This window comes from Telopea speciosissima, chromosome 7, assembly GCF_018873765.1.
Source record: "Telopea speciosissima isolate NSW1024214 ecotype Mountain lineage chromosome 7, Tspe_v1, whole genome shotgun sequence".
In the NCBI taxonomy this organism is placed as follows: Eukaryota; Viridiplantae; Streptophyta; class Magnoliopsida; order Proteales; family Proteaceae; genus Telopea; species Telopea speciosissima.
The window spans coordinates 54,176,833-54,201,401 of record NC_057922.1 but is presented as its reverse complement, the minus strand read 5'-3'; the positions used below and the strand labels follow the sequence as shown (position 1 = coordinate 54,201,401).

At 40.2% G+C, this 24,569-nt stretch overlaps 1 protein-coding gene across 3 annotated transcripts in view; it reads right to left on the bottom strand.

Annotated features, from left to right (window-relative positions):
• Positions 1-8,780: 8,780 nt before the first annotated feature.
• The window catches only part of LOC122669668 (probable glutamyl endopeptidase, chloroplastic), a 55,761-nt gene continuing 39,972 nt past the window's right edge, over positions 8,781-24,569 (bottom strand). Inside the window, exons 8-15 of one of the 3 annotated variants that reach the window (XM_043866495.1) lie at positions 14,212-14,511; positions 13,678-14,136; positions 13,431-13,496; positions 12,485-12,545; positions 12,080-12,229; positions 11,823-11,960; positions 10,516-10,829; positions 8,781-9,394 (exon numbers count right to left, since the gene is read on the bottom strand). In XM_043866495.1, the coding sequence (XP_043722430.1) occupies position 9,394; positions 10,516-10,829; positions 11,823-11,960; positions 12,080-12,229; positions 12,485-12,545; positions 13,431-13,496; positions 13,678-14,136; positions 14,212-14,511 (1,489 nt within the window). In that variant the 3' untranslated portion in view covers positions 8,781-9,393. The remainder of the gene's footprint in view (positions 9,395-10,515; positions 10,830-11,822; positions 11,961-12,079; positions 12,230-12,484; positions 12,546-13,430; positions 13,497-13,677; positions 14,137-14,211; positions 14,512-24,569) is intronic. The other 2 variants (XM_043866492.1, XM_043866494.1) reach the window with 2 other exon arrangements.

Sequence of the window (24,569 nt, the reverse complement as noted above, 5' to 3'; positions counted from 1 at the left end):
TTTTTTTTTTCATAACGAAACTTGTAAACTAAAAACCTTATTGTAGATCGATTTTCCCTGCTGTGGATGTTGACATATGGGAAATGCATGTCAAGAGAGATTGGAGGAGAATTGTAAGGAAAGGTAATACTACTGGAGAAAGCAAAGAGAGTTGAGGCAAGGGAGGAACCAAAATGGTAGAGAGAACTAGTCAAGAGAGACAAAGGTTGTGTATGGAATTGCAAAGAGAACTAGTCAAGAGAGACAAAGGCTGTGTATGGAATTGCAAATTTCCTTAGGCTCTGTTTGTTTCAATGTAAAATTTTACATGGAAAAATTTACATATTAACAATTTTTTTTAGTATTTGTTTCTAGTGGATAAAATAAGATGTAAAATATCATTGTAGGATTTTCCAGGACAGTAGGTTTCTTTGAGGCATTTCATCAAACATTGTCTTTGTAGAGAATGGGAAGGATGACGCAAGAGTGGCCAAAAAGATCTTGTCCAGCACCCTGCTCGGGCTGCATGTGCAGCGTCGGACACAGTGAGGCATGAAAAGACCGCCTCACCCCTGCTCGGGCAAGGCGTTCGGGCAGGGGTGAGGCGGTCTTTTCACGCCTCACTATGTCCAGTGTTGCATGTGCAGTCCGGGCAGGGTGCTGGACAAGAGCCAAGTCCCAAGAGTGGTGCATAATTGGAAGGGAATTAAATAACGGAAAATAGGGCTTTGGATTCTTTTATTAAGTGATCATAAGAACTTAGGGGTAAGGTTGGATGTTCCCCGACTCCTTTTTCTATTTTATTTTTTTCATTAATATAAAAGTTTAGAGGGCTGGTTGGGTCTTTGAGTTCTAGGGTTAGCAAAGTATGGCAGACATAAGATTCAAGGAAGAATAAGCTACTAAAATTAAGGAGAAATATTGTCTAGGGGGGATGGGAATCCCTTGCGCCTAGACACATGGGGAGAGGGGGTGAAATCACCACCTTGCCCCCCCATGAAAGACGGTAATGACCGTCCTATTGATGTTGTATCATGTGCTTTCATTAATCCACGCATGCAAAGGGGCTACGCTGCCACAGAAAACTTTTATCCTAAAATTAAAGATCATATAAAAGGATAAGAGGGGGGGGGGGAGGTAGGAAGAGGGAATTGAAATAGGACAGGCTCATTTCTCTCAATCACATGGCTCTGAAGAGGGGGGGGGGGGAGGTAGGAAGAGGGAATTGAAATAGGACAGGCTCATTTCTCTCAATCACATGGCTCTGAAGTGGGTCCAGAAAATACAAAATTTTGAGCTTGATGCATCAACCCATGACTAAAATCATTATCATGTTTTTAGCAACCGGAAACTTGGATGGTAGAGATAACCAAGGATTTAAATCCGTAACTCTGAAGTTGTTAGAAAGGTTTAGGCGTATAAAATTCTCTTGCCATATTCATTTGGTTATCCCACCTCTAATTCTATTGCCACTGATATCTAGATAACTCAATCTCTTAATTAGGTCCCAAAGGAAATTTGGAATTTTGCTAATTCTATTGTAAGAAAGGTCTAACTCGGTCAATTCCATTTGGTTCCTAAGGAAATCTGCAGGAAAATTGTTAATTCCATTGTAAGAAAGGTCTAGAAAAGTTAATTAATTCCATTTGGTTCTTAAGAAAATCTGGGAATTTGTTAATTCTATTGGAAGAAAGGTCTAACATAGCCAAATCCTTTTAATTCCTAAGAAAATTTGGGAATTTATTAATGTTGCAAGAAGTCATCCACAATTGCTGAATTTGGGCATTAACAAAACAGTTGTCACCACCACGACTATGACTTTTGGGTTAACCATCATACGAAAGATTTCTATCGTCTTCTACTAAGAGGCCAAAGTCAATGAAAGGTCAAGTACTTGAAATATTCCTTTGATCATTGAAATCGATCTCATCGGTTCTTGTCTTTTCCAATGGTTGCCACTTAAAATAAATTAAATTCTAGTGGAATAGAAAAAGATGAGATGTTGTGAATAGACCCATTTATGACCTCACTGAATTGAGCTTACGTAATGATGGGAGAAAAAACAATTTAGAATGGATGGCCCTTGGAGTAAATTGTTGTCCAATCAACCATGGTTTCTCAAGTTGGCTAAGGTTTGCAACAGATGGTGAAATTGGTCCAAATAAATTGCACCTTGTAGATATAATTGTTAGATAGATTGTAATAAGATAAAAGATTAAATAAATATTATATTATTTAGGTAAAGTATTTTAATTTCACATCAAAAAACTACAAGAGTTATAAATGGTATTTGTTATATTATTTTTTTTATCTTTTGAGTTAAATCGAAAAAAAGAGACATTCTACGATGTCTTTGCGAGGACGGCATAGCCGTTTGAGCACGCACGTGCGATATGGGCAATGGGCTGTAGACGCATTAGTGGCGTACATTGATTTTTTTATGTGATCAGATCCATCGGATTAGAAGATCCTACGATCACGTTTGATATAGTATGACTGTTGTAAACAGCTACATCTCTGGTTTGATCTGGACCGTTAGATCGGATGGTAATCGATTTAATGGTTTAAATGCAAAATGAACACACATGTCTGTTCAGAAGAGGTGCTTCACTGAATTTTTATCACCTGCGGTTCTCCTGTCCAGTACGGTTCCCTAGTGCCTCTAATAAAAGGGGGGTGGACCCCACCCAGGCAGTTTGTTCGGTCAGGGGGTAGAATGATCATTTCAGCCCCCCTATGAGAGGAACCGCACAATCGTACCGGTCAGCGAACCTCAAGGGATAAAGGTCCGTGCTTCACTTCTATAAAATAGAAGTGCAGTATTCAAACGATTCGTCTTTATTATTTTGTTGAGTCCTAAAAGTATAATTTGTCGTATGGGGGCAACTCCTTTTAGATAGCCGGTACGCATTCAAAACAGATTACAATTTCCTTCTCGATTTAATTTTTTCCATCAATAATTCCTTAAAAAACTTCAAAGACCCACAGCAACGTCAAGAAAGCACTCGAGTCAAACAATACCCACCAACAATGACGGGTCTTATGGGCACTAAAGACTTAAGTGAGCCCAGTTTCCTCCACTAAATAAAGTGGTCTCAAGTGGGACCAACTGAATATGGAAATAAAAAAATAAAAAAAAAAAATTTATGAAGCTACCACGAAGTAACAACAATCACATCAGAGCGCAGGCTGATTAATTAATGATAAATGTTTGGGGTAAGTTTTAGGAAAAATGTTTTCTGCACCAGGGCACACACATGAAGGTAGGCGAAATGACCACCCAAGCCTTGAATGGCTAAAATGACAGCCTCGTCTTGCCTCATATGCTTGGGCACAGCTTGCACCCTTATGCGCGACGATACAGAGAATGACAAACTTGTTCTATGCCTCTTATGACAGCAATGAAACTCTCATGTAAAAAAAAAAAAAAAACCTCCTTATGACCTCAATACAATTCTCATATATATATATACAAAAATAAAACAAGCCGTTAACCTGATTCATTAAAAAAATTTCAGAGTACTGGTTGAGTCCTTAAGTTCTAGGATTAATAAAGTTAAAAGACTTCCATTTTTACATTAAAAGTAAAACAAAATTATATCAACATTAAGTGTGTCATTTATCAGATCGAGGGAAGAATAAAAGCAAAAAATTAGAGAACATGGAAAATTAAATAGAGTGGGAAAGGTGAGAAGAGGGAAGCAGGACCCTAGTTATTTAATTCGCTGAATAATTCGTGAATAATTTGGTCAAACCAAATTTTACCAAATAATACAGATAATTCTGTCTGAATCCGACTTGAAAATAAAAGTAAAAAAAAGTCACGATATTTTGGACTTTTTTAAAAATCGCAAATAATTCGGCCAAATCGAATAATATCCGAATAATTCTGCTATGTTTGTTTTTAGAGGGGGGGAAATAGGGACTCAAACTCAGGCAACTATTGGTGAATAATGTTACTATGTTAAAAACCAAATTGTATTCAAAATCAAATTAAATATTTAGGGTTTGGGCTTGTAGGGTTTCACACTTTACTTTTTGCCTTTACCGATCTCAAATGGATCCCTCCTCTTTCTCCTCATTTCTCCCTCTTCCCCTTAAAATATGGGTAATCATGGACCACTTGAAATGATTCTTGAATATTTTATTCCAAGCTCCTATCACAACTTTATCCTATAAAGTATCAGCCATTGTTTGAAACTCAAGTACTCCACCAGACCAAGTTTTATGTATTAAAAAAAAAAATACATAAAGCCAAAACATGGTCTAATAGAAACATAAACAGAGGATGGATACGAATCTTGGATTAATTGATGGGTAGGGAATATTTCGACAAGTTGTGAGATAGACTAGACAAACTACAACTAAATGTTATGATTTTGATTTTTGTTATGCTTTAGACCATTATAATTCTTGTTATGCATTTATGGATTATCGAATTAGATGAACTAAAACTTGCATGTATTCCAATTTTTATGTTACTTGTATCTTATGCAAGTATGTTAATTGATAGATAATGTTAAATAGATACTATAAATATTAAAAATAACGTCTGATTTTTTTGTCCGACTTTTTTTCTTTTGTAAACGAATAAGTCTCGAATCCGAATCCGAATTTTATTATATCCGCTTTTTTTATCGCTTTTTTGACCGAATTCTTAAATTAACAAAACGACCATCTAAATAATTCTCGAATCCAAATTTGCTAACTAGGAGCATGACCAGGGAAAATATGTCCGGCCTCATGTCTCAGAGAAAATGTAACATTTAAAGGTAGAATGAAAGAAAAAAGCACATGCACTTGGGTTATTTAAAAACAATGCAAAATTTAAGTTTATATGTATGCACCGAAAAAAACACGGCTTCTATGTTGTACCAAAAAAAAAAACATCTTCTATGCAATTAAGAAACTCTAATGTTTATGTCGTTACTGCATTTTTTTTGACACATTGGGAGATCGTCTTGGCGATTGTTGTCGCTTAATTTTGATTTGGCTGAGGTGGATGACATGTAGGAGAGAGAGAGAGAATGGTCGGATGAACCCAAGGTTAATTCGTGGTATCTCCGATGATTAAGTCAGAACTAGGCAATAAGTAAATAAGAGTGAAATACGGTAAGAGTAATAAAATGTGAGCCATCTACCTCTATCTGTTACTATTCCTTTTATACTCCGGGTTGGTTTGTGCTACAACCCAGTTGAGTGGATGGTGAGCTGTTACAACCGAATGATTTAGGTCGGTTGCCTTGACTCGCTTTGGAAGAGATTAGAAGACTTCATATCTCAGCGTATTGATTATATGGGACTCACTAGGTTTTACGTAGATAGCAAGACCTTCTTGTTATGCTACCACGTGTACAAGTATATTTTTAGGTATATCAGATGTCCCCCACTCCCTAGACCATTGAAGGAGGGATAAGGGAGTAAAAAAGAAAGAAAGAAAGTAAGGAAGAGCAAAATGGAACGCTCGGCATTGAATGTTTGGCATGGAATGCTCGACATTGAATGCTTGGAATGAAATGCTCGGCATGGAATGCCCAACTTCAAGCATAATGATCCGAGAACTAGAATGCTCGACATAGAATGCCTAGCTTCATTGCCGTGACATGGAGAGCATAATGGTCTGAGGACTAGAATGCTCGGCATGGAATGCCCAACTTCATCGCCGTGACATAGAGAGCATAATGGTCTGAGGACTAGAATGCTCGGCACGTATTGCCCAGCTTCATTGTTGTGACATGGAGAGCATAATGGTCTGACTAGAATGCTCGACATGGAATGCCCAACTTCATTGCCGTGACATAGAGAGCATAATAGTCTGAGGACTAGAATGCTCGGCATGGAATGCTCAACTGCATTGTCGTGACATGGAGAGCATAATGGTCCAAGGACTAAAATGCTTGGCACGTAATGCTCGGCATGGAATGCTCAACTTCATTGCTGTGACATGGAGAGCATAATGGTCCGACTAGAATGCTCGGCACGTAATGCTCAGCATGGAATGCTCATCATGGAATGCCCCAGCTTCATTGTCATGACATGGAGAGCATAAATGCATAATGGTCTGAGGACTAAATGCTCGGCATGTAATGCCCAACTTCATTGCCATGACATGGAGAGCATAATGATCCGAGGACTACAATGCTCAGCACGTAATGCTTGGTGTGGAATGCTCGTCATGAAATGCCAACCTTCATTGCCATGACATAGAGAGCATAATGGTCTGAGGACTAGAATGCTCGACATGGAATCCCCAGTTTCAACGTCATGACATGGAGAGCATAGTGGTTCGAGGACTAGAATGTTCGGTACGCAATGCCCAGTTTCATTGTCGTGACATGAAGAGCATAATGGTACGAGAACTAGAATGCTCAGCATAGAATGCCCAACTTCATTGCCGTGACATAGAAAGCAAAATGAAATGCTCGACATGGTATGCCCAACTTCATTGTCGTGACATGGAGAGCATAATGGTACACGACTAGAATGCTTAGCACGTAATGCCCAAAAGCACTAAGCAAGACACGTGGTCTTGTTAAATGGCTACATTTTTCCCAAGAGAGGTGATGGGGGCCACTAATATGCGAATTGGCTACTGTTAAAGCAAACACTATTCTATAACCCTTCCAAAGCAAAGAAAAAGGACAATTGTAAGGCATACAAGATCTCTTTGGATTTTGAATTCAACAGTGTCAACCATGGTTTAAGTGCATGGTATTAGATCAGGGATCGGTTACTTGAAAATCGATACAATATCGATAAGGGTTGATACATATCCCGAATTAGACGACATTGGCCAGTATTTTCCTTAAAAAGGATTTTTTTTATAATTTTACCCCTGATTCGTCAATCACTACAATATCTCTTTTTTTTACATATGAAATATGCAAGTTTGGACCCGACAATGCAGTCACATAGTAGTGTATCCATCAAATGAGAAAAATAAAATTTTCTTTACACCTTATTTATTTTTTGGTAAAATTTTTCGTGCATATGATATTTTACTTGAAATTTTTTCGCTATGTAAATTTTTAATCTTATTTTACATGAAAAAAAAGAGTTTCTTTTTCCTATGGAAACAAACACAACTAAGACAAAAAAGTTTGCCATTTTGCTAACCAGCCAAAGGAATCTGTGGTCTGAAGCAAGCTAGGATTTAAAATCAGAATTGGAAGTTGAATTGGTTCATGCCGATTCCAATCTAGATTGGATTTGAATATGCTAGAATCCGTCCCAAAAACCCTAGAATCATCCATCAAATCTGAAAACCTATTGATCTTATAACCAAAACCTTATAATCGGCCCCATCAATCAGCCGGAATTGAGATGAGTCATGGCCAGATTCTAATTTTTTAAATAGTGCAAGCAAGAGACCATGTAAATAGAATAGTTAATCTCACACAAAGTGTCCGAATCCAAAATGCTCTCAAACTCAATTCTATCCCATCCAACTCTCAAAAAAGTGTTGGTTGGAAGAGCAGAAATCCCTTGTCCTTTTCTCTTGTGTGTGTGTGTGTGTGTGTGTGTGTGTGTGTGTGTGGGGGGGGGGGGGTACTTAGCAATATATGGATTTGTCTATATGATAGAGGACTCCACATACATCTTAATGGCCGAATTTTAGTCCAAAGTAAACAACGAAAGTTGGTCAAACTCGGATTCAAAATTTTAGTTGAATTACCAAAAATGCCATCAAATGAAGATGAATATAAAATACTAAAAAGCATCTTCTAAAATTTTGACTACTTCCTCTACTCATTTTAAACTGAAATTGCAAATGCTTGTCTGGTCCTCTATCACATGGACCTATGCATGTATTGCTATGTGACAAATAGCAAAGCAATATACTTCACTAGGCTTAGTGATGGGGAAGAAAACCGTTTCTTTATATACCTAGGGCTACACACTTGGACAAATTGGAACTGTTTTCCCAACCAATGAATCGATGGTATACATGGTGTGTCTTTATATTCCTTGGCTCAAGTTCCTTCAAACACCTTAATTCTTCCCACCTGGCCCAGACTTAGCTACCCCCCCCCCCCCCGCGTTGCGAATTTGCCACTCTAAAAACAGGTCCAAAAAATATGATGGAAGAAGACCAACACATTGCGTTAGGTCATAAAATTTTACATGTTGTGAATGACCAATCCAGGTGATCTCTACCCATCCATGATCCAATGGCCGAAACACCTAATGCCTATATCATCTATCCACATGGCTCACATCAAGCTATCTTCTATCTTAGGTGAACTGCTCGGTCATACAACCCTTCCTCATCCATGCACTTGAGTCCATGTAGAAGGCTAATATGGTCATTCAACTGGATTAGCAATCCTCTAATTTGGCAACCAAGTCCACCCCCCAAAAAAAAAAAAGGCACGTCCTACTAGATACTCTCAGCTTTTTGCCTTATAATCTCAGGCTACCAAAGCATTGACATCTTCTTTGTTTATAAAACCATAACCAAGAAGTTGCACTACTGAACTACATTTGGGTTTAAACTTGCCATCCAGGTGAGACAGACAACATGTGGAACTACTTTTTCCTTGCCAACCACACAGATCAATCCCCCACCCCCCAACCACAACAACAAAACAAAAAAAATAGAACACCCCATTTTGGTACTAACCAGGTCATCTCAAGGATGACAGAAGTAAAAACCTCAGGAAATCTTTAAAAAAAAAATTGCTAACATAACACCTTATTAATGTACTCTATAGTTCAAAACAAATTGATCACAATGGTATGGCAATGCTATAAGAGAGTATTTCCATGCACCGAGTGGATCATCATATCAACTTAAATCATTTGACAGCACAAATTCATTTATTACCTCATCAAACTCATTCACTAGAACCATGAGGTAGCATCAAGAAATAGCAGCATGTGCAAAAGCAAAAAAAAAAATGATGGTTTGCAGATTCGAAAATCATATATTTATAATCAACCATCCCTGAAGCCATTAAGCAAGCTTCAGCATGTTCACTTCATATAGAGCCTTATCTGGATGAATTAATCATGAAGGCTGCACATTTGCTCTTATTAATGTGCAAGTGCATGCATTCGTTTGTATCGTTGGGTAAAGAAAAGAGGATGTCACTAATTATACAATTTCCAGGATGAGGTGCTGAAGAAAACAATCAGGAGCCAGCACGAATACAGTGTGAGGCCCATATACAGGCAGGATGTGGTGCCAACAGTGCTGATTGAATTAAATGCAATTTGAGACGACTTGCGTACGATAACTATGCATTATACATCCCAGAAGCAATGGTTTGCCTGATACTAACTGATGTGAATGGAACTTACCAAACTCAGGTTTAGAATAATGGAAGGTCCACCAAGAACAAATTCAGCATCCGTCCCTTCCTCATATCAGAGCTCCCAAGTAGTTAGTATCCAAGCGTTGTGTGTCCCCAATCTGCAAAGGCAATGGTCTATAAAACTGTTTAAAGACCAGTAGATTACACAGGTGCATCCAAAACAATAAAAAAAAAATCTTGAAAATGAGAAAAGTTGTTGTATATTTCAAGATCTTTCAATCAATGAATTCATGTGCTTGGAAATTCTTCTGATCTTCAAATCGACATTAAAGATTTCGATTTTGGCCACAATGAAATACAGAGTTACTAAGAAATAGAAATTTCATACAATAGCGATATTGATAAATTGAAATTTCATAGAAGAATAATTATTTTAGAATATCTGTTTTTGGGCCTCAGTATCAATTCCAAAACAAGAGTTACCAGCATTGAAAATGAGAAAAGATGTTGTATATTTCATTGTCTTTCAATCAATGAATTCATGTGCTTGGAAATTCTTCTGATCTTCAAATCTACATTAAAGATTTCGATTTTGGCCACAATGAAATACAGAGTTACTAAGAAATAGAAATTTCATAAAATAGCGATATTGATAATTTGAGATTTCATAGCAGAATAATTATTTCAGAATATCTGTTTTTGGGCCTCATTATCAATTCCAAAACAAGAGTTACCAGCAAATATAGATGGAAAACAACATTGACTGGATCAAGAGGCAAAAAAGCCTTAAAGATTGATAGCAATGTCGCAGGTATGTATCAAACATAATGCACCTCCTGCTCAAGCTAAATGCAGAGTCCACAGGGTCAGAATTAAGGTTTGTGTACACAACAGGGAAGAGACAGTACACAAAATCTTTGATCCTTCCTTGTGTACACACAAAGGAAGTGACTGTACACAAAATCTTAGACATTTCTGTAGTGTAAAAGCCTAATTTCATTATTTTTCCTTCTCCTTTCTAGCCCATTGCCAAGAGTCACAATACAAAAATCTAATGTGAATGTAAACAAGTTCTGTTCGTCTGCAAGCAGGAACCCATAAAGTGTCCAAAGTTGCCACTAAGTCATGTAGGAATGTCTTTAACCCAGGTCTTGCACACACAACATACAAAAACTGTACCCCTTTACTGTATAGAAATTACCAACGTTTAATAATTTCACTTGGAAATATAGATTAACCATGAAAAAAGGGGGAAATAAAACTAGTGGAGAGAAATTACCACAATGATGACCTTGTGGTAGACAGAAAACCTTCCCACTCTGTATCTTCCAGTTCAGAGCCTCCTCTTCCACCAACGGTTGTTGTTTTGCTTTCAGAATCTTTCATGACTTTGTTTTCATCTTCTTTACTTTTGTCAATATCTGTAACCTCGTCAGAAACATTTGATGCACAAAAATTCTGGAGCCACCTATCAGTCTCCCAGAGAACATGCATAATGCTCTCTCGTGCAGCATAACCATGGCTCTCAAAAGGAAGCACCACTAGGCGGCAGAGTGCACCATGTCCCTTCAAAGCATTGAAGAAACGATCCGACTGACATCAAGAAAATGCAGAATTAGTAAAAAAAATTATAAATATTATAATTAGACAGTAAAGAAAAATGTAACTAAAAAATATAAAAAGGCAGAGATCTTGGGCATCAGAAAATTAGTGGCAGTGGAATAATGTTCACTCTTGTAGATTAGTGTCAAATAACAGAAATGTCAACATCACCGATTCCCCCTCCTAAGTATTTGGGGCCAGCAACACAACCCTGCTCTGCCAATCTGAGGAGATCTAGAGCCACACCGACATTAAACACAAACCCTTTCAGCTATCTCAGTCTATATTATTATGATATCTCTCTTTCTAACCCTTTTAGAGCCAACAAGCTGCACCAAAACCACTTCTAGATAGCATTGTCAATGGTTTTAACAAGTCCAGACAATCACCATGCCCTCTCTTATTTCACTGCAGATTCGGGCTACACTCTTTCTCAAATGTGTTATCACTTCTATTTTTTAATTCTTGATCTTTCCCCCAATCCACCTTCACACCATCTTGTTTTGTTGGTTTCATATATAGTCCAAATTTCCCCTCCATAAAGCTCAGATCGTTTCATCGTATCTTATAAAAGCTTTTGTTCCCTTAATTACATTTCATAATATTCAAGACCAGAACATGGTTACATTAAATTGTCCTAAGATGAACTCCATAATATGATTTTATATTTAGCAAGTAGTAACAGAATCTTCTGTGGAACATTGGCTTTTTCAAATGAATTAGATATTATTAAAGATGGACCACATGCTCCAAACTCCACACACCCCCCCCCCCCAAAGAAAAAGAGAGAGAAACAATAGCCCTATCTATACTACACAAGACCCAATGAGATAGTATCATATTTATAATTTAATCTAATCATCAGTGGTTTGAAAGCCATTTATGTTAACCTAATTACCCCAAGTGATTCAGGCATCATGAAACACACATGAGATGGGATCAACACAGTTGTATGGCTATATTATAAAACACCATGTCTTATACCTGCATCGTTAGTGTCCCTGAATTATTGTCTTCCTCTCCATGGATAAGTAAGATGGGCTTCTTAATTTTATTAGCTGACATGAAAGGACTCATCTCCACGTAAGCGTTGGTGGCCTCCCAAAGTGTTCTGTCCTCATTCTGCACAGGTAACAGTACAAAAGTTGGCAGGGAAGAGACATATTGCCAGTTGGGAATGGAAAGCTAAATAACAACACATGCCAGACAGTTATTATCAGAGCAGAAATTTATGTGCTCACCTGGAAACCAAAAGGAGTAAGCGTTCTGTTGTAAGCTCCTGAGCGAGCAATGCCACAACAGAAGAGATGAGGAGCATGTGCTAGGAGGTTTGCTGTCATAAATGCCCCATATGAATGACCACCAACAGCAATTTTGCTTGGATGAGCCACCTAAAACAAGTGCATAATCACCCCACAGCCACAAATTCTAAATATAGTGTCGTAGGCCCCATTTAGTTAGAAGTGAAGTGCAATGGAGAAAGAGAAAAAGAAAGTTTGCAATGGGGAGTTTGGTTGGAATAATAGTGAACAAACTTTGTTGATTTTACTTCACTTTTGACTATTATCAATAACTTCACATCTAACCAAGTGGATCCATAGTAAATACTAGTTTATATTCTCAAGGAAAAGTTTGCATAATCGTACCCCTCGACGTACAACTTCCTCAACAGCAGCCTCAGCACTTGCTACCAGCTGCTCTACATACCTGTTCAACAAACAATAGGTTATGGATGAAATTCTCAAACTTTTAGATGTTCTTTGTTATAAACTTCTATAACAGTTGTTTGAGAAAGAAAACTAGGGAAAAATTTAAAGGGATGGGGATTACTACTATTTCCTATTCCTTTGTTAGTAGCAAGGAAAGACCAAGCCAAAGAGGAACAACATACACTTAATATTAAAATAAATAAATCAATATATATATATATATATATATATATATATATATATATATATATATATATATACATACATACATATACACACACATATAAAACCAGCAGAAGGAAAGAGAACTGACTAGTAAGTAGTAACTAAAGAAGCAAATAAACAGAAAACTAGGGCACTAGACAAGGTTGAGAATCCCCTCAGTATGGATGAACAGTCACAGAGACTATGACCCATGCCTTCGTATGTTAGAAAGGAATCAACAGGCATGTAGTACCAATGAGATTCTTGATCATAACTCAAAATGAGCTCCAGACAGAAGATCAAAAAGGTTAATGATCATTAGGCATCTCACCTCTCAAGGTTATGAGGACTACAGGCCAAAGACGTTAAAAGATATATATATATATATATATATATATATATATATATATATGGGAAAATGTTTTCTGTGCCAGGGGCGCAGGCTGGGCCCAGACACATGGGGGTGGGCGAAATGACCACCCTGCCCCCCTGAATGGTGGAAATGCCGCCCCCATGTGTCTGGGTGCAGCCTGCGCTGCTGCACAAACATCGACCCTATATATATATATATATATATATATAGATAGATAGATAGATAGATAGATAGATAGATAGAGAGAGAGAGAGAGAGAGAGAGAGAGAGAGAGAGCACTATCTAGAAATAACATTATAAAATTACCTGTCATTTGCCTCCTCATCACCTTCGCCTATGATTGGTATTGTTGGTCCAGATAGAATAGCAAACCTGCATGAATTGGGAGCATTCATTATCCATAAACATTGAAAGCAAACAGCCATGACATAGGTACAGTTGAAAGGAACACATGAATGGGCAGACAACCAAAAGGGAACACACACACATATGGATTTGCACATGCACACAAGCAGCCCTGCCACAGAATCAGAAGAGAATAGATTAATAATACCTTCTAGCCAGCCAAAGAAGGGCCGATGTTGGACCTATGCCCGCAAACTCATTAGGAGAACCACGAACTTGTCCAGCAGCATCTTTGCTCCTAAACTCTCCAGGGTAAGACCATACCAAACATGGAAGAGGGCCATCCTTTGAGGGATCATAGCCTGGGGGTAGATATAGGGTTGCAGTAAGTTGAACACCATCCTTCCTCTGATATCTGATCATCTCCTTCTGTAATGAGGCCAGCTGAGGGTATGGATGGGGAAAGTTAGTAATCTGACATATTTTCTTATCTGGCCAACTCTGTATGTAATACTGGGTGTTTTCTGTTTTTGATTCTTTGGAAGTCAGTATTTTCAGGTGATTAATGTACACATCACCCTCATTTTGATCTGACATCAAAGCAACAACTGACTCATAATATTTTTCCTTGTCACTCTCCCATATTCGTTCTTTGTTACCTGTATTTCTGGGGATAAAAGATTTTGTAAGTTTCTATGTTTCGAACTGCTAATATAACAGATAAGAACTTGAGTAGCCTTACATGTCAAATAAATCAAGAAACGGGATGTTCCCTTCTGGTGTTGCACCACTTCCATTCAGTAAAATATAAGTCCCAGCATCATTTTCCTTCTTTACTTTTGCAATAACATAGGTCCCAGCATGAGTTCTTCGCAACATTGGAGAACCAGGATCAGAGTAGACATCTTCTGATGATCTGTCAAATAGTATGCGTGGATTTATGTCTTTAGATTCAGGAGAAATAACCCAAGTTCTTGTTCGGCGTGTCTTGTACCAAGATTCGTAAACTAGAGCCAGGGAATCATCACACCATGAGATACCACTGTAAATAAAAAGATTGTGAATGAAAACAAGATCCAAGGTCCAACTAGGGTCAACAGATGTGAAACAAGAAGATAAAATTGAAAAATAATAAGCTACTTTGAATTTACCAAATATCAAAACCATGGATTGATTGATCTATATTCTTTTCCCTTAACACTGGAGCATGTATAACCCCACCTACACGACATTATATTATTCTCCAGGGGTTTGAATTAAATGCGCATCTGTGCAATGTGCAAACTTCTTTAATAGAACTCCATGAAATATTACAGAATTATACATAATAATGATTGCTATAAACAAAATTATATATAATAGAGTAAATTACACTATGACCCCCGGAGGTTTGTCCTAAATACAAAGCGACCCCTGTGTTTCTAAATTACCTACATGACAATATATTATTCTCCAGCGGTTTGAATTAAATGCTCAGAACTCCATGAAATATTACTGAATTATACATAATAATGATTGCTATAAACAAAATTATATATAATAGGGTAAATTACACTATGTGTTATACCCGCGCCCAAAGTACACCCTAAATTTTTGGGCTAAACTGATTTTCCATTGGTAGATGTTGCGACGCTGCCAACGGTCAACACCTATGACCTTGGGCCGTGGCAGTCAAGGGGATAACTGGAATAAAAGGGTGGAGTTTCGGTCTGATGGGCGATGTGACCGCACGAAGGTGAGCATTCAATCCTTAAATATCATGTGTACATGCTCCCTTTGAAGTCCTCAAAGTACGGAACAAAACCCAGGAAATATTGCCCTTGGTTTACCCTTTTACAGCAAGGGTGGACTCTGGATTGGACTCACAGGGGTGAATCCACCCATGCTGTAAAACTTAATTTTGGTAAAGTCTTGTGGGACCCACTTGTCCCATGTCTCAAACTTCGTGGTGGTGTCCCCAGTCATGGTGGACCCCACCCTCTTTTGTTCTATTTGTGTTGGGCCTTAAAACTGGGTCCTAAAGACCCAACTTAACCTAAAAATGGGTTTTGGAGTTTTAGAGGCCAAACCAAACAAGCCTTCACTTAAACATAGTTCTAAATAGAAGTCATGAACATTAAATGGTCATAACTTCAGCAACCTACCCAGAGCCATGGAAACAAGAGAAAGGAAAGAAGAAAGAAGAGAAGGAAAGGAAGGAGGTAGATTGGAGGAAGATTTGGGCCGTGGAGCTCAGCCTTTGGAACACCTGGCCACTCGGTTTGGGTGAGTTCTTGAACAGCCTCTCTCCCTCCTCTTAAAATCTTTTGGGTTTGGGGAAGAACCGTTGAGGTTGGGGGTTTTGACCTAGGATTCCACTTAGAACCCAAGGATGTTTACGGACCTAGTATCCCACTCTATGGGGAGCTTAATGCTCACCTTTGACTCTCTTAATGGCCTTCTATTAAACCCCTCTCTTGAATCTAGGGTTTCAAATGGAAAACCTAAGATTTGGGTCATTGTGGTGGTTTATTCCATAGATCCATCAATTTCTTGATAGGAGTAGGTTATGACGACTCAAGTAGACCCAAAGAACCCTTCCCCAAGTCCTTGTGGCTTAAAATCCAAGTGGAATCGAGTTGGGGAACTCAAACCCTAGGAATTTTGGGTTCAGCAGAGAGGTGGACCCAAAGGTGGACTCAGGCCAGAATCCGCATGAGTCCACCCCTATTCTGTTTACAGGTGGACCCAGAGGTGGACTCAGGCCAGAATCCGCATATGAGTCCACCCCTTTTCTGTTTACAGGTGGACTCAGGCCAAAATCCGCATATGAGTCCACACCTATTCTGTTTTCAGGTGGACCCCGAGGTGGACTCGGACCTAAATCCACCCAAGAGTCCAGTTCAGGTTTTTTGGGCATTTTGCCCCAGTTGGACCCAGGCACTGTGCCTCTACTTAAGAGTCCACATGGACTCTGTTATCCTTCCTTAAGACTTAATCTTTGGAGACCTTTTGGGTCCCCTCTTACCTTACCTAACTTGTTTTGTCACGCTTCTTTAGGCAACATTACTCTTACAGTGAGACTTATCATACGTTGATCGACAACGAACCCTAGTAAACGAATCGCGAACTAATAGGTGAGTGGCTGTGGTTTTGATTTAATTCGGGAGTGTTTTGCATTATGTTATGCTTGTATGCCATTTCTCATGCATACTCATTCTTGCATTATTATAACCATTTTTGTGGAAATTGCGAATGTATGCGTTGTGAATGTGGCTTGTTAATGTCTTCATCATGTTTATAATTGGTCTATCATGCGCTGGGTCGTGCTAGTACCCGGGTGATAGATGGTATGGGACGTTGATGCACCCAGGATACCTCTCGATACGATAGTATCATATTGCATCATGCGGTTAGTGCTTTTATGTGGTCTGTCATGCGCCGTGTCATGCTGATACCCGGGTACTAGATGGTATGGGCTGTTGATGCACCCAGAACACCTCTCACCAAGATAGTTCATATAGTATGATTAGGGTTATGTTCCCCTTGCTACGACCCTTACCAATAGGAGTTTAGGTGTTGGGTAACCAAGGCTCCTTGTTTGGCTGAGGAGTGATACGAGGCCAGGTCAAGGATGATCATTGGTTATCGGGGTTTGCCTCTGGGTAGCGAGTGGCTTCGACCGGCACGGGCCCCATTGTAACAATTGAGGCTGCATCATGGTGATAAAATAAGTGATCCATGATGTTTCCCAAGTTGTTGTAGTAGCAAGAACCTAGTGACTTAGATATGCTTGCTAGGTGGCTAATATTGCTAACTAATTCATGCATCATGGACTATGTGTTATTGTTTGTGTGTTCCCTATTCCGTCACTGGGCTCAGTGGAGCTTACCCCTCTTTGCGCAACCTTTTTAGATGCGTTGCAAGTGATGTTTTGGTGGAAATCTCTGTGGTTCTTTCTTTCGGATATGTTTTACTCGGTGTTGCTGACGTGCAGTCGGTAACTTCAGTGTATGATGTTGATTAGATGTTGATGACTGTGCCAATGGGGCACTTGGATTAAGACACTTATTACTTTTGTTCCTTTTAAGTTTCCTCATTTGCATGGTATAAACTCTGTAATATTACTGTTGTTCTTAGTTTTAGTTAATCTCTTGAGAAAAGATGTAATTGTTGAGATGGGCTACTTTACCCGATAGGGGTAATTTTTTTTTTGGATGAATAAAAATATATTACGAAGAAAAAAGAAGGAATATACAAGCCCAAGGGAAAAAAAGCCGAAACTAGGGACTAGTTAGGGCGCAAAATGGAAGAAGGGAGACCCCAGGAGACAACAATGAGCCTGTTCCTTGGGGAATCCTTAACATCCTTGAGGGGGAGGGATCTAACTTTAGATGAAACATCAAAAAAGATGGCCTTCCAAATCATGTCTAAGGAGCGAGAGTTGGATGTCCATCTTCTGAGGTTTCGTTCCATCCAAATGTGGGAGATAGTGGCACAGAAGGTGATCTTGCCAGCCGAGTCGCAAATCGACTTCCCTCCGTATGTCATGTCGATCCAAATCCATTCCCTGCTGAGAGGAAGAGGAGTGCGCCGACCAGGCCAACAATGGCGAAGAACTCGGGTCCATATGGAGGAGGCAAAAGGGCAAGTGAAAAATAGGTAATCGACGTCTTCAGTCCCGTTCCAACAGAGACAGCAGCTGGAGGGGACCTGAATATGCCGATGAAGAAGAAAGGCTTAGGTAGGAAGACAACTTGCAAGGGCGCGCCAAGCAGTGAGGCTATGCCGAGGAATGTGGCCACGAAACCAAACAACTCTGTACCAAGGACAAGGGGTCCCTCTATGTCTAACCAAATCCCAAGCGGAGTGAGAGCTGAATCTACCCGATGGGGAAGGAAGCCATAAGATGGTGTCGCCTCTGCCTCTATGCCCAGGGGGGATGGGGGAAAGGGAGCTCCAGAGGTCGGCAAGGGGAGGAGGGGAGAGGGGAGGGGACCACGAGCCATTGCAGATGATAGCGGCAATAGAGGCAGATCTGTCCAATCCGGAGGAGTAAATATCTCTAGGGCTGACAATGGAAGAGAGAACATCAGAAGGATGCCACTTGTCAAGCCAAAGCAAGGTAGTCGAACCGTCATCAATCCTGCTTGAAATGGCATCTCTGGCTAGCTGCCTCACCTGAAGAATTCTGCGCCAAACCCAAGAAGAATCAGCCCGAGGGCTAACGGACCAAATAGAGTCATTGCGCAGGGGTCCAGTATACACCCAAGAAGTCCAGATGGAGGATTTGTTGGTGAGGATCTTCCATATGAGCTTGATGGAACCAGCAATGTTGACATCTTTTATCCTCCTGAGCCCGAGGCCTCCTTCAGATTTGGGGACACAAAGGGAAGCCCAGCTCATACGGTGGAGGAACCTGGCAGAGTCAACACCTTTCCAAAGGAAGGCACACATAATAGATTCCGCTGCCTTGATGGTAGCCTTTGGAAGACCAAAAATACCGCTCCAATAAATATAGCAAGACTGAAGCACCGATCTGATCAGCTCGAGACGACTAGCGTAGGATAAGAGTTTGGCTTTCCAAAGCTGCAACCTCTTGCGAAGAAGGTCTAAGATGGGGGAGCAGTGGTGGGCAGACAGTCTGGCAGGGATAAGGGGAAGGCCAAGGTCGCGGACTGGGAGGGTGCCGATGGTAAAACCTGTAAGGGAGGAAAGGGCAGCTTTGGTGTTGTCAGGAACTCCGGCAAGGAAGATTTTGGACTTAGCCAGGTTGATGCGAAGCCCTGAAAGGCCTTGGAAAAGGTGGAGGGAAGACATGATGGACTCAATGGAGAGAGGGTCGGCCTTGGAGAAGATCATAAGATCATCAGCAAAGGCAAGGTGAGTCAGGTTTGTGGGCTTACATTTAGGGATGGGGGAGATGAGGTGGAGATCAGTTTTGGATTGGATACTGCAGGAGAGAACCTCGAGGGATAGGCAAAAGAGAAAGGGGGAGAGGGGGCAACCCTGGCGGATACCAACAGAGGAGGGGAAGAACCCAGCAGGACTGCCATTCAAGAGGACCGAGAAACGGGGGGAGGAGATGTAAGAGTGGATTCAGTTGACAAAAATGGGGGGGAAGGACATTTTGAGGAGGACTTGGGAGATGAAGTTCCAATGGATGGAGTCAAAAGCCTTGTGAATGTCGATTTTCAAAAGGGCAGTCGAAGAGTGGGACTTGCGGTCGAAGCCGCAGACAATTTCCTGGCAAAGGATGATATTATCCGAGATGCTTCTCCCAGTAATGAAGGCAGACTGGTTGGGGCTGACAAGGGAGTCGATGACAAGGCTGAGCCGGTTGGCAAGGATTTTAGCGATGAATTTGTAGAGAAGGTTACAAAGGGAGATGGGTCTGAAGTCAGATATGGACGAAGCTCCAGGGAATTTGGGGATGAGACAGAGGAAGGTGTGGTTGATGTAATGAATCTGGTGAGGGTTGAAGAAGAAGCTTTTAATGGCACTGATAAGCTCAACGCCAATGATGTCCCAGCAAGAGGAAAAGAATCCCATGCTGAACCCATCAGGGCCTGGAGCTTTGTTAGCCTTGTGGGAGCGAACAGCGGAGGAGATTTCGGAGTCAAAGGGGATGGAGCTAAGGGAGTTGAAGAGATGGGGGGGAGGAATTTGTTGATAAGATCATCGGGGAGGGGGGAGTGGGTGTGGGAGGGAGGGCAAAAGATACCGGTGAAATGGTTCACGGCCTCAACTTTGATGGCATCAACAGAGGAGAGGAGAGATCCATCAGAGGAGGTAAGAGAGAGGATGGAGTTGGAGTTGGAGCGGGCTTTGAGGGAGCGGTGGAAGAAGGCGGTGTTTGAGTCGCCGAGCTCAAGCCATTTGATCCTGGATTTCTACTTAAGGAAGCTTTCTTCTTGGGAGAGAGAGGAGGCAAGCTCAGAAGCAGCAATGGTTTCTTCTTCAGCAAGGGAGGGGTTGAGAGGGTCAGACTGGAGGCGGAGTTGGATGGCGGAGAGGTTGTCTCGACAAGAGGAAACACAAGAAGAAATAATGCCGATGGTGGTGGAATTCCAGGCTTTGAGAGCCACCTTGACATTTTTGAGTTTTTTGGAAAAGGCGAGGAGGGGAGAGGAGAAGGATTGGAGTAGGATGTTCCAAGCTGCTTGGACAATGGGAAGGAAGCCAGGGTGAGAGGACCACATGTCAAAGAACTTAAAGGGTTTAGGGCCAAAAGAAAGAGAGGGAAGGACAAAGAGAGAAATGGGGGAGTGGTCAGAGAGACCAGGAAGGTCAAAGAAGGCATAGGAGGAAGGAAGAGAGTAAAGCCAAGCATCATTGACAAGGACTCTGTCGAGCATGCAGGCAACTCTGTCAGGGCCAGAGCGCTTGTTGTGCCAGGAGAGATCAGCACCTGACCATCTGAGGTCGCTAAGCTCAGAGTCCTCCAGACAGGAGTTGAAGGCTGCAACTGCTTGGTGGTCTAGAGAGGAACCACCCAATTTTTCGTGGCTAAAACGGACGACATTGAAGTCACCTCCAATACCCCAGGGGGAGGAACCGACAGAAGAAGAAATGGATCGAATGTCGTCCCAGAGGGGGATCCTATCAGGGTGACGGTTGAGGGCATAAACCATGGTGAAGAAAAAAAGGTGGTTGTGATGGTGATCTGAAATGCTAAGATTGAGAAGTTGGGCAGAGGAGGAGACCGAGATTTGGAATTTGGAAGGATCCCAGAGAACCCAAATTTGACCATTGGGGGAGTGGTTATAGTTGGAAAGGAAGGACCAAGAGGGGGCAAGGGAGTGGGCGATAGGGGTAATTTAGTCCTTATTGTTTTAGTTATTTAATGTTTTACTTTTTTCTTCTTTTTTGTTTTTTCCCTTCTATCCGATCTCTATTTGGGATTCCTGATTGTAGTGGGAATTCCTAATAGGAATAGGACTGGGGGGGAATTCATACTTTGATTGCAATTTGAGACTATTATAAATAAGGGGCTGGATGATCGATTGAGGTCATTCAAGCATTCAATTCCTAAGGCTGTTAATAGTAATATATTAATTATCTATCACTTATACTTTTGAACTCTTTTATTATTGTAAACACTTCCGCACTTTTGTATCTACATTTACTTTTATTGTAAATGTATGTTTTCCCACACTCTGATGTACATATGAGTTGTATTGAGTTGACTGTAATTCGAGCCACTGCATCGAGATCCTGGCGGTAGTTTAGGTTGTTGGTACACATCCTAGTCATACCAAAACCTAGGGTGGGGGTTGGGGTGTAACACTATGACCCCCTGAGGTTTGTCCTAAATACAAAGCGAGCCCCTGTGTTTCTAAATTATACAACTGCACCCCCTAAGTGGACGGTGTTAAATAATATAATGTAAAATGCCAACTTTGCCCTCTTCTAATATCCTGTTAAATAATACAATGTAAAATGCCAACTTTGCCCTCTTCTAAGATCATAAACCAAAAACCTATTCAAACCCTCTTTACCGTTGCCTTCTTCCTCAAAACTGAAGTTGCCAAAGTCACTGGACCTGCAACTCCACCGCACAGGTATGCCCTTCTCCACCTGCCATTATCTATGTTTTCTCTCCCTCATCTCAACTACTCATCTCCTCTCCCTCTCTTCCCTCTCATATTTTTTTTCCTGCTCTCACGCCTATCCCTTATCGCCATTAACCCTAAAAGTTCAGCAAACCCAATGCTTGTAAGCCATTCCTCAAAAGTTCCCTGCAAAATGAGCTTGACATATCAAGTTTATTGGAGGCAAATATTTCTCAACATTGAATAGAGTTTTGGTTTGAATGGAGGCATGAATGAATCATCTTGTTTCACAGATTTCTCTAAGCCTATAGCCTATAGTTGTAAGTGCTTGTTTGGCAACATATTTCTCTTATCTTTAATGGGAAGCAAATCAATTCTGTCTCAAAACCAAGGTTGTCATCATTTACAGCAATGCCTGTGATGGTTAAATTAACAAATTTTGTCCTACCCAGTACCCTCCTATTTCTTATTAAATTAGAATTCAAAATAAAAGGAAGAAAACCCAAGAGCCACCCACCCACCAACCCTCTTCTCTCTTCTGCATTATTGCATACACACAAAGTGTAACGCCCCAAATTTTGAAATTTAAGTGTATTCACATTTATTTCTACTCAGGGGTCTTTTCGTAATTTTATACCTCAAGGGCAAATTCATAATTTTCTACTACCCTTTCTTAATGCCCTTATGAGTAAAACCTTCTTTGTTGTAACCTTGTTTTGGTTGGTATTATGACTTATATGATATTTTAAGATATTTAATGACAGTCTAGCTACTTATTTAATTAGATTAATATATATATTTATTAAGCACCTAAGGGTTTTAGCCTAGTGGTTAGAACCCAAGTTGGATTTAGATGAGGTTTAGGGATCAAGTCCCACTAGCTGCATAGGAGGTATATATATTCTTTTTATTTTAGGGGGGGAGCTACCATGGCCAGGTGGTAAGGGAGGAGAAAAGCCAAAAAGGAAATCAGGAAAAAATAAATAAATAATAAGAAAGAAATAGGAAAGAAAGATAAGGGGGGAGGGAATTTGGCAAGAAAAGAATAAGGAGAGAGGGAGAGGACATGGGAAAGAGAGAGAGAGATAAATTGAAGGAAGGAAAAGGGGGGGGGGGGGGAAGAAAGAAAAGAGAATCTTGGCTATTGAGTCCGTGAGCAAGGAGAAGAGAAAGAAGAAGAGGAGGAAGAAGAAAGAAGGAGAAGAAGACCAGGGTTGAGATTCTACGGCGTACGTGGAACAAAGAGGACTGGTTTTGACTCAACTATAGACTGAGGTAGGTGGATAATAGTGAGAGTACTTCACTGTGTGCGTGTGTGTGTGGTATGATAAGCAAATGTTCTAGTATACATGTACTATTATGTGTAACAATACCATGCTGTCACCATGCACTGTGATGAATACGAATGCTGGAATATGTGTACAGTAGTGGGTTTTAATTTAATCTATTTGCATGTGTTGTTGTGACATATATATTTTGAAGTCTAAAATTCTGAGTTTCTGACTTGTAATCTCTGATATTTTTTTTATGATTGCTCTTGGACTTCCATTACTGATATTCCTGCATATTTGGTTGTTCAAATACATTTGATCCTCATTGTATTTTTTTTGAGATCGAGTTTCAAATCTGTTACTCCATTTTTTGATAACCCCATCTTCAGTAGGAATCCCCCACATCTCAGAATCCGACCATTGTATCAACCTGAGATTTAGTATCCTATTCTTTTCCCTATTAAACATACTTTTGACCAAAGTTTGAGGCCTAACAGAGTTGTTGATTTAAATTTAATGAAATTCTTCCTAATCTGGTTTCTAAACCATCACTGTGATCTGTGATTATGTTTTTCTTCCAACTGAGTTTCGAAACCTAACCTTTAGGGTTCTAGAGACCAATCATTAAGATTCCTCAGTTTTTATTCCTGAAATCTCTTGTTGTTGTGACATATATGCGCCTAAACATTTTGAAATACAGTAATGTAGAGATTTTTTTTTTTTAACTATTTAACATGTATGCAATGATATAGTTGAGAGTATTAATTTACTGCCATATACCAATACCATGTGCTGCTGAAATGCATATGTAACATTGTTGAAGTTAATATTATGTTACTGAAAATTTATGAATTACTGAGAGGATTATTGCTGAATTAAGTGTCCTTGAGATTTTCTTGTGGTATTTCTGAAATCTGAAATTGCTGGGGATATCTAAGGATTTGAACCTAGAGTGTGGAGATTCTAATTGGAGGGAGAATTTGAGGGTTCATAGGCTGCACCGTGCCGATGGAGAGTCATAGCCACTAGAGGGGTTGTGTTCCGTTGGCCACGGAATTGAACCCACTGTACATAGGAGAGTTGTCAGTGGTGTACTTGTAGTCACAGAGTCGGTGACGAAAGAGAGTGATAATGATGGGGCCGTGTTTCCCTCGAGAGATGGCCCTCAGTGCCGGCTGGAGTAATAAAGGGTGTCATAATGGAAACGGTTTTAATGAGAAATGCTAATTGGAAATACTGGAAACAATTGTATGACAAGTGTGAATAATTTTTAGGTTGCGTTGTGTTGTGCTCTT